General features: G+C 21.6%; 3 protein-coding genes across 11 annotated transcripts in view; 1 reads left to right on the forward strand and 2 right to left on the reverse strand.

Annotated features, from left to right (window-relative positions):
- Positions 1 to 85: 85 nt before the first annotated feature.
- LOC102677755 (atypical kinase COQ8B, mitochondrial) lies at positions 86 to 3,767 on the reverse strand. Of its 7 annotated transcripts, none has more exons than XR_004150652.1 (11): positions 3,202 to 3,220; positions 2,935 to 3,128; positions 2,171 to 2,704; positions 1,853 to 2,072; positions 1,576 to 1,785; positions 1,338 to 1,453; positions 1,105 to 1,267; positions 797 to 1,021; positions 570 to 722; positions 387 to 487; positions 86 to 322 (listed from the first exon to the last, which is right to left on the reverse strand). XR_004150652.1 is itself a non-coding variant. In XM_031510920.1 (11 exons), the coding sequence occupies exons 2-11, from the start codon at positions 3,124 to 3,126 to the stop codon at positions 148 to 150; spliced, it is 2,067 nt and encodes a 688-aa protein (XP_031366780.1). In that variant the 5' UTR covers positions 3,127 to 3,128; positions 3,654 to 3,767; the 3' UTR covers positions 86 to 147. The 7 variants fall into 7 exon arrangements, 6 of the variants coding, with proteins under 6 accessions (XP_031366780.1, XP_031366778.1, XP_031366779.1 ...); XM_031510920.1 differs by lacking the exon at positions 3,202 to 3,220 and adding an exon at positions 3,654 to 3,767 and having other exon boundaries at positions 819 to 1,021; XM_031510918.1 differs by lacking the exon at positions 3,202 to 3,220 and adding an exon at positions 3,351 to 3,500 and having other exon boundaries at positions 819 to 1,021.
- Positions 3,768 to 4,534: 767 nt separating this feature from the next.
- On the reverse strand, positions 4,535 to 6,628 carry LOC102677624 (homocysteine-responsive endoplasmic reticulum-resident ubiquitin-like domain member 2 protein). Its single transcript, XM_006616708.2, has 4 exons — positions 6,199 to 6,628; positions 5,505 to 5,893; positions 5,056 to 5,424; positions 4,535 to 4,985 (listed from the first exon to the last, which is right to left on the reverse strand). The coding sequence occupies exons 1-4, from the start codon at positions 6,331 to 6,333 to the stop codon at positions 4,700 to 4,702; spliced, it is 1,179 nt and encodes a 392-aa protein (XP_006616771.1). The 5' UTR covers positions 6,334 to 6,628; the 3' UTR covers positions 4,535 to 4,699.
- A 105-nt stretch (positions 6,629 to 6,733) lies between these two features.
- The window catches only part of LOC102678355 (MATH and LRR domain-containing protein PFE0570w-like), a 6,246-nt gene continuing 3,418 nt past the window's right edge, over positions 6,734 to 9,561 (forward strand). Inside the window, exons 1-4 of one of the 3 annotated variants that reach the window (XM_031510906.1) lie at positions 6,734 to 6,829; positions 7,223 to 7,262; positions 7,509 to 7,639; positions 7,731 to 9,354. In XM_031510906.1, the coding sequence (XP_031366766.1) occupies positions 6,804 to 6,829; positions 7,223 to 7,262; positions 7,509 to 7,639; positions 7,731 to 9,354 (1,821 nt within the window). In that variant the 5' untranslated portion in view covers positions 6,734 to 6,803. Of the gene's footprint in view, positions 6,893 to 7,222; positions 7,263 to 7,508; positions 7,640 to 7,730; positions 9,355 to 9,561 lie in introns of all 3 variants that reach the window. The other 2 variants (XM_031510908.1, XM_031510907.1) reach the window with 2 other exon arrangements.

Genomic DNA, 9,561 nt, shown 5'->3' on the forward strand with positions numbered 1-9,561 from the left:
ATTAAAAATTATTTTTAATTAAATATTTATAAATAATTTAATATTTGTTCTGCGAATTATAAATATAAATAAAATAATATATTAATTGAAATTATGTTTATATTTAATTAATTATATATAAAATATAAATATTAATTTATAATGATATTATCCAAATTTATAATTTGCATAAACTTCGCGAAACATATCGCGACAATTTATTTTAACTTGAAGTTTGGCACATAGTAAAAAAATTCCTGATAATTTTCTATGTAAACTATAAATTTCTTCAGGTGGAGGGCATAACCTGTGATCTATTATTGTTGGAACTAATGTTTGAATTCTGCAATCAATATATATGTACATTAATTTTATAAATTTTTATTTTAATAATAAATTAATCTTACCTTTTAGTTACATCTTGTCCACCAAAGTCATAGTATTTATAATTTTTATCAAATACTTGTCCCAAAACCATTACTGCATCTACATGAGCTTCTTCCATAAGCTGAAATTAATGCAATATAATAAATAAATAAATATCAATTTAATAATCTATTTTGAATTTGCTAGAAAATATTATGTTATACTTTAGATTCATATCCTGTAAGAAATCCCATGTCTCTAGATAAATTTAAAATTTTTTTACGATCACCTTCACTTGCAGCATAAATTACTTCAATATATTTATCCATAAATGATTTCTCATAATCTCGACATGCACCAAAATCTAATAATATTAACTAAAAATTGTATTAATATTATAAATTAATATTACAAATTTATTAATAATATGTACTAATAATAATGTATTAACTTCTTAATAATATCTTATATACTTGTCTTGTATTAGTATTGTAAAGAAAATTAGACCAATTTGGATCAGTTTGCATATATCGAAAAACAAATAATTCCTTAAGGCACAAATTCATTATTAATTTACAGATATGTTCCTTTGTATCCATATCCATAGTAGTACATTTATCTACTGGAATTCCTTCTACCATTTCAGTTGTAAAAATTTGATTTGTTGACAGTTCATCTAAATTAAATTATTACTAAATTAAATTATTACTTCTATATTTATATTATTCATTTTTAATTTATATTGTTCAATTCATTTACCAATTACAGTTGGAACATAATAATTTGAATAAGGTTCCATTAATTTTTTATATTTTCTAGTACATTCTGCTTCTCTGATATAATCCACTTCCCATGCAAGTTCACGTTTTGCAACTTCTACTAAATTATCTATAAACATACCTTTTGGAAAAATATTCCAAACCTATAAAAGTTTTTTCATTAAATATATTTTTTATAACCTAAAATGAAATCAAAATTAAAAGTTTTGATACCTTCATTATGCCTATTAAATTTTCAACATCACTTTGAATACCCATAGCTACACCAGGATATTGAATTTTAATTGCAACATCCTGTCCATTTAACAAAGTACCATGATGTACTTGACCTAAAATATTTTTTTACATAAAGAATATCTTTTTAAAAATATTTGTATATTATTTTTGAAAAAAAAGAATATTTTTAATAAAAAAAAAAAGAAAAATATAATTTTTAATTAAAAAAAATTACCAATAGAAGCTGCAGCAAATGGTTTATCTTCAAAAGTACTTAATTTAGTTCTCCAATCATGTCCAAGTTCAGTACTTAATACTTTCTCAACTTGCCATGTTGGCATGAAATCTGCACTTTGTCTAACTCGTTCAAATACTTTTTGTAATTCAGGACTTATAATGGTTTCATCTTGTATACTTAAAATTTGTCCAATTTTTAAAGCAGCACCTATATATATGTAAAACATGTAATCATTAATTGACAAATATACAATAAAGATATTCAGAATATTTACCTCTTACTTTACATAAAGTAGAAACTATTCTTTCTGCATTTGCTTTAGTAAGAAAAAGAGTATCAAATGTGTTTCCAAGACTTTGTTTTTTTAATCCAAATGTTCTGCGTGTGTATTCTGCAACAGTTCCAACACCAAGTCCAATTCCTAATGTTCCAAAGCTCATCATTCTTTGTAATCTGGTAGCTGGAACTTTTTGAGCTTTTGCATTAGGTGAAAGCTTTAAAATAAAAATTTATTAATTTATTTATATATAAAATATATTATATAATTTAATATAATTATTTAAATATAATATAAAAATATAAAGGATTTTACAGTTTTTTTTGGTCTAACAGATGGTTTTAATTTAACTTGAGAATTATTTGAAGTTATTTTTTTATTTTCTATTTTAATAACTTCAGCATCAATTTTTGATTCATTTGATATATCTTGTTTTATGTTTTGACTTTTTATATTTTTTTCATGTTCTAATTCTAATTTCTTCAATATTGCTTTATCTTTTTCAGAAAGTACAATTTTAGGTATTTCATTTTCTAATTTGGAAATGGTTTCAATTTTTTCTTTTACAGTTAAATATTTTTTCATAGGTTTATCCTGTGTATCTTCATTTGTGTAATTATTTTCAGAATTATATTTCATTTTTGAAATATCCATTTCTATTGTTATTTCTTTTGGATCTTTAGCAAGATTATAAATATATAATTTAGTTTTTTTAGTTTTTATCGGTATCTCAACATCTAATGACAATCCTGTGATTTCTTTAGTTTTTAATTTTATAAATTCTATTATACCCTTTTCAATAACATTTAATCGTTCTACAATTTCTTTAAATTCTTTTGTTATTTGAAGCTAAAAATTACAATTAAATTATTATTAATTTATAAAATTAATTTATATTAATAATTTATATTAATAATATTAATAATTTATATAACAAGCAATTATTATTTAAAGATATTTTATGTTTCATATTTTTATTTATTATGTTTATATTTATTTATATCTTATATTTTAAAAAGATATATATATAATATATATATATATAAATTCTATGATTTCTACTTATTTTTGAAACTTACAGGAACCTTACTTGGTTCTATATTATTCAATGTTTTTAAATTATTTGTCAGACATCTCTCTGCAGTAATTTTTAAAGATGAAGTCTGTATTAAATGTGTAATTGTCTCTTCTTGATATTTAAGCATAGCATCAGCTACTGTTTTAGCTCCTTTAAATATACCAATGACATCAGACATTCGATGTTGAGACATTTCTGTAATGCAAGTATGAATTAATTGTTAAATATTACTGATATATAATTTGAATAGATGATTTTTATTTTGTACTCATTATGTTTGTCTTTTATTTTTTAATAATTATCATATAATAGATTATTTTGCATAAAATATTTATAAGGAATATTGGAACTTTAGAAAATTACGTACTTGAATATTAACGTATTTCTATACTGCATATGTTTAAAATAAATACAGACCTTGAAACTTACAAATAGGGTTATATTAGTATTATTTCAATAGAATCATATGTTAATATTATTTTGTTACTTATAGATATATTTTATATTAATTAAATGTGATTTTTACATAAAAATAATTTTATTATAATCGATTTTTTGTTTAATATAAATTTTATAACTTAATAATAATTAATTTTTGTGTAATATAATATTTGAACATGGCATATGTAAACATGTATGGATATGTAGAATATGTGTATAATATCAAATATATAATACCTAAAAATAATATAATATAAAAACATGATACAATTTTTTTACTTCGAATTTCATGCTTAAAATCAGGATTGTTTTATACTATTTATTATTTACTTCAATTTCTAAAATGTTATTTAATTATATTGTGTTAAGGTTATAAAAATATTCTGTATTTTTGTAATAATCATTTCTAAAATTTATTATTTTATTATATCATATTTTTTATTAATATTATTAATATTATCATTCGATAACAATAGTCTATTAATTATTAATTAAAAAATAAGATAATTCTACAATTTATTAAAAATATTTAATTTATTATAATATAGAAATATATTTACTTACCTATTTATAAATATATATATTATTAGAAAAATTATAATTTCATAAAATATTATTTTAATAACATTATTGCTTTAAAATTTTTATAAACAGAAACTGCATTTAATCTCATTATTTTTTTTCAATATCTATATTTATCCACGCCTTATAAGCTCTACAATAATTTTATTTATATACACATTTATATATTTTTCTCGTTGTACTTTTATATAACTAAAAACAAAATTTATTTTACAACAAATTATAAACACTTTGAGATGATTTGCAATAAGCTTTTAATAAGTTAAATCTAAACATTTTCTACAAAATTATCATTGATTATAAATTTATTTTGTTTATATATTCTGAGGTAATCTCAATTAATTAAACTAATACACAAAATTATTAGAAGTATATAAATAGTAATATTTATAAAAAAATGATATTTATCTTAAGTGTATATTTGATATATATATTTATACGTACTTATTATATATTGTATACAATATTTATATATATATATATATATATATATATACATACACACATATATATATATATACACATATAACATACTTGAAAAATTTGTAAAATTTTTTCAAATTGTTTTTCTAAAAATGTTATTTTTAGAATTCTTAATGAAGTTTTCTTTAATATCAATATTCACTAAATATACATGTAAAAAGAGACTACCTCATTAGGTTTGATGATTTTGTTTTGAAAGCATGTATAGAAAGAAAAAAAAATTAACTTTACAATAAGATTGAATAATAAATTTGTTAAAATTAAATAACATTTGGTTGATCTGGAATAAGTGAAGCAAAAAATGTACTGAAAAATGTCCATGTAAAAGCAAGTGCACCAGGTCTTTCTTCTTCATGTTCTTCATTTGCATTTGTTCTTGCTTCTGCTTGCACAGTTGGCACTTGACCATTTTGTTGCTGTGGTACAGGTTCAGGACCTATTGCTTCATTCTGTAACATTTGATTATTATTATCTACCCGATCTCCTCTACCATTATTATTTTCAGGTAAAAGAATAGGTTGAACTCGAAAGAAACCACCCTGAAATCTAAAAAACATTCATTCAATTATATTATATTTATATATAAAATACAGAAGTATTATAGATATGAACTTACAGATACATTGCAAAGCCAAGAAATGTAACAATAAGAAATCTTAGAGGGGATGAATAAAAATATACCATACTAAAAAAAACAATAATTCTGGATAGCATATAAAAAACGTCTAGCCAATCTCTATTAAATGCACCATCTTCTCCAGCACCATTATTTCCTGCATTAACATCAATTTCTTGAACAGCAGGTTGTTGTTGTTCATCACCTACATTATTATTATTATTGTTGTTGTTGTTGTTATTGTTGTTATTACTACTATTATTATTTGTGTTATTTGTATATGAATTTTGAACACCATCATTTGTATTGATATTCATTTGTTGAACATATGGAATGCTAGTTTGTAATTGTATTCCTTGTGCTGCTATTCTATAAAAAAAATTTTTCTTTTATTATAATTACTTAAAATTTTTCTTAAAATTAAAAAAAATTGTAAAAATATCACTTACAATTGCATATATTGTGTAAAATAATGTGTATATGCTTGTTGCATCCAAGCCATTTGTTGACTATTTCGTGGATCAAAATATTGTTGTGTAGAATATAATTGTGCTGGAGTATGTTGCATAGCAATATTATTAATATGTTGACTTTGATTTTGAATACTATTTGTATTATTTAATCTGGTATGTTCTACTGTATTTCTTGCACTAGAAATATTTGTATTTTCTATGATTTGATCAGTTATTTTATTTGTAGATATTTTTTGTGAAGCACAGACTAAATGAACTATATAAGTTTGATCTTCTTGTCCATTACAATGTCTTAATACATCTTTTAAACACATAGAATCATTTAATAATTGTCCTGAATATATGAGTTTCTGGGTTGCTCGTTCCTAAGCAAAATAATTTAATAAAATATAAATATTTATTATAATATTGATTATTTAAAATATAAAATTTTCATTTATTTAATACAAAGAAAAAATTACTAGAAAAAAGAAAAATTTATAATTAAATTATAAATTGAATATATTCTTTTTATAGTAATAATATTTTTAAAAAATATTATAAGTAAAAAAAGTTTATAACTTTTTCTTTTATATAATGATGCTAATAATATATTACTTTTAAAAATTAAAAAATTAACTTTCACAAAATTTCACATAACTGAATCACTAGTAAATGAAATAAAACTCACTGGTTTACTAGGATAAACATCGGTTAAATGATCTTTTAATTGGCCAACAGTCCATCCAATGTCACAATTTATGATTTGATCTTTAATCTGCTGATTCGGTGCTTTTATTATCACTCTGACAGCAATTCCTTCCATTATTTGTAATGTCTGTTTTTATGTTTCTTATGATCAGCTGTTCTTACTGTCAATCACTTAGATGGGATTAATTAACAATGCTACCGAGGCAGATTAATATAATTTGCGTTTATGAAACTTTATACACTTGCATGTATATGCAATATAATATTGTCTTCTTTGTCAAACTAATTTGCTGATTTACATAAAACTTTCTTGAGAAATAAAAATTACAATAGATTCATAGATAATATAATATAACTTCATAATGAGAACAGATATTTAATCGTAGATATATTTTTATGAGTCACTAAATGAAATCACTTATGTGACGATTTATCATTCGTAGATTACAATTATTTATTCTTTGATAAGAGCTGATCTTCAAGTTACATTTTCTTTGTATTTTATGGCGATATCATAATGCTTGAATTCATGAATGTTACTAACAGTCATGAAAACTGTATCGTAATAATTACAATTTGGCGCCAATGGAGTTGGCAATCGTTATCAGAAAGTCAGCACCTTCGAAATTTTTGAGTTTGAATTTGAATTGAATAAAGTTTAAATGTAATGAAATGTGAGCAATATTTCACTTGTTTCATTAACTGTTTTTCTTATTAAAACATGTTATTGTTTATTCTTCGTTAAAAAATTGATATTATAAACATTAAATATTGAAAAATAACATTAATATAAATTAAGCTTATTATTATGTTAACTATTTATTAACCTTAACATTTATTTCAATTTTTTAATTATTTATCAATATTATTTGTAATTAAAATTTCATTTAATTAGTGAGTCTAAAATTTTTCAATCTTTATATGAAGTATTGATACATATTTTATAATTTATAATCTTTTTTAAAATATTTTTTTAATAATCATATATTTTTGTTATCTTGCAGGATTCCTTCAAAATCTGGAAATAATTCTAGGCGATCTTCTGTAAGTAGATAATTATTGAAAAATTTTAATATTTCTATAATATACAAATAATATTAATATTTGATGATTTTATAATATTTCTTTGTTATGTACTACTATTGCTTTTAATTTTGTCTATCATGCCATGCATTTTGCATTAAAATTATATGGGTTTATTATGCTCTTTAATTTAATATGCTCAAATAATAACATTTGTTCTTTTGAAACTTTATTTATATATAATCGTTGTTTTTATAATATACTTAGATACTTAAGCCTCCCAAACCACGTCATCCTCTACAGAACTTAAATTTTAATAATTCATCCAATGAAAATAGTCCTGCTACTACAACAAAAATCAAAAGACGTGTTAGTTTTGCAGAAAAAAAGCATGTCAAGTAAGTTACTTGTTCCTCATATGTTTATTTTTAATGAACTTTCATAATTTTATTTATTTCATTAATACATAATATGAAATTCATTGTGCAGAGAATTTTGTAATTCTTTGGAGCAAGGAACAGTATGGGATAATACATATGAAGAACATGATATAAGTGATATTAAAATATCATGTTCTTTTCAAAAAGAATATGAATCTAAAAATATACATAAAGAAAATATTTTTAATAATATTCATGAAAATAATGTGCAATATATTTGTAATGAAACAATAACAAAAGATATAAATATTGACAGATCTAATTCATATATTATAAATACAGTTGAAAAAGAAAATTGTCGAGATGAAATGTTACTAAATGAATCATTAATTATTTTTCATAATGTGGATACTGAAAAAAATGAATCTATTTTCTTGCATGATTCACAATTAAAAAATAATAACTGTACATCAAAAAATATTATTGTGTATGAAGATTCTGATAAAAAATTAATTGAACAATCAAATCAGATATCAGATTATTTAGAATCAAATGTATGTAATTTTGATAATAATAAATTAAATATCACATCTGATCAAAATATATGTATGGATTTAACTGAAGTTGTTAGCCCTGCAAATTCTATTAATCGTGATGAAACAAAAAAGATGCTTAAAAATGCATCAATAGAATTAATAAATGATATTTTACCAAATAAGGAAAACTTTCAACAATTTAATAAATCAAATGTAGGAGAATCTAGTATAACAAATCAAAATAAATCAATGGAAATTACTGTGTCCCAACCATCTGTTATTAAACTTAATAAAAATATTGATAACATAAATACATTTTGTGTAGATGACAAAACTAAAAGACTTGATATTTCAATGGAAATAACTTCAGCAATACCAACTTCTTTATGTAATCTACAATCAAATAATAATGATATAAATTATTATGTTTCTAATTTAATATCATATAATAATGATAATAAGATAACTCCTTTTCATGACATATCAATGAATACTACTAAAGCTATAGAAACAATTGTTCATAAATCATCTGACAGATCACCTGTGGTACAAAAAATATCACAATATAACATTACAAAACAAGATGAAGAAACCAAATTATTAAATACATCTATGGAAATTACTAAAATAGTTCCAATTAATGTACATTCTGTAATAAAAAATTATGGACCAAATGAAATTAATTTTGATACAGAAACTAATGTTAAAAAGTTAAAATATGATTCAGATATTTATGAAACCTTAACAAATTATGATAAAACAAAATTTTATAATAATGAAGAAATGGAATTTACCACAGCTATAACATCTTTACCTGCAATATGTCAAAATAATCTACAGTTATCTATGCAAGATATTTCTTGCACGCAATTAAATTCTTCAAATTCAATATCTGATAATTCTGGAAATCATTCATTGACAAATAAAACTATTATTTTTGATAACAATTCAATGACAGTTACTAAAATAGTACCAACACTTGATAGGAAGAATCAAGACATTATCACAAAACTCTCCCAAAGTGAAATAGATTTTGATATATGTTCTAGTAAATTTAGACAATCAATATTACCTGATAATTTTGAAAAAAAAAATCTTATAGATGTTTCAAACAACAAAGATAATTTGTTAAGAGATAAGAGTACTATAGTAAAAATTTCTTCTTTATTAAACTCAGATATAATTTCAAATGATAATAGGAAAATGAAATGTACCAAAGCTGTAACATCCATAAATACAATAGATCAAAATAATTTACAAATACCTCAAGATATTTTATGTACACAATCAAATTCTGCAAATCCAATATCTGATAATTGTAAAAATCATTTATTATTAAATAAAACTATTATTTTTGATGATAATTCAATGATAATTACTAAAGTAGTACCAATACTTGATAAA

The sequence above is a fragment of the Apis dorsata genome, unplaced genomic scaffold (assembly GCF_000469605.1).
Source record: "Apis dorsata unplaced genomic scaffold, Apis dorsata 1.3 scaffold_269, whole genome shotgun sequence".
Lineage (NCBI taxonomy): Eukaryota > Metazoa > Arthropoda > Insecta > Hymenoptera > Apidae > Apis > Apis dorsata.

Excerpts from the sequence above, each read along its gene's own strand:
- LOC102677755 (XM_031510917.1), bottom strand. Across the intron at positions 1,022-1,104 it reads TTATGTTCCAACTGTAATTG|ATGAACTGTCAACAAATCAA; the intron begins GTAAATGAATTG and ends AATTTAATTTAG. Across the intron at positions 323-386 it reads GGACAAGATGTAACTAAAAG|AATTCAAACATTAGTTCCAA; the intron begins GTAAGATTAATT and ends TATTGATTGCAG.
- LOC102677624 (XM_006616708.2), bottom strand. The coding sequence starts at position 6,333 with ATGGAAGGAATTGCTGTCAGAGTGATAATAAAAGCACCGAATCAGCAG. Across the intron at positions 5,894-6,198 it reads ATGTTTATCCTAGTAAACCA|GAACGAGCAACCCAGAAACT; the intron begins GTGAGTTTTATT and ends TATTTTGCTTAG. Across the intron at positions 4,986-5,055 it reads CTTGGCTTTGCAATGTATCT|ATTTCAGGGTGGTTTCTTTC; the intron begins GTAAGTTCATAT and ends AATGTTTTTTAG.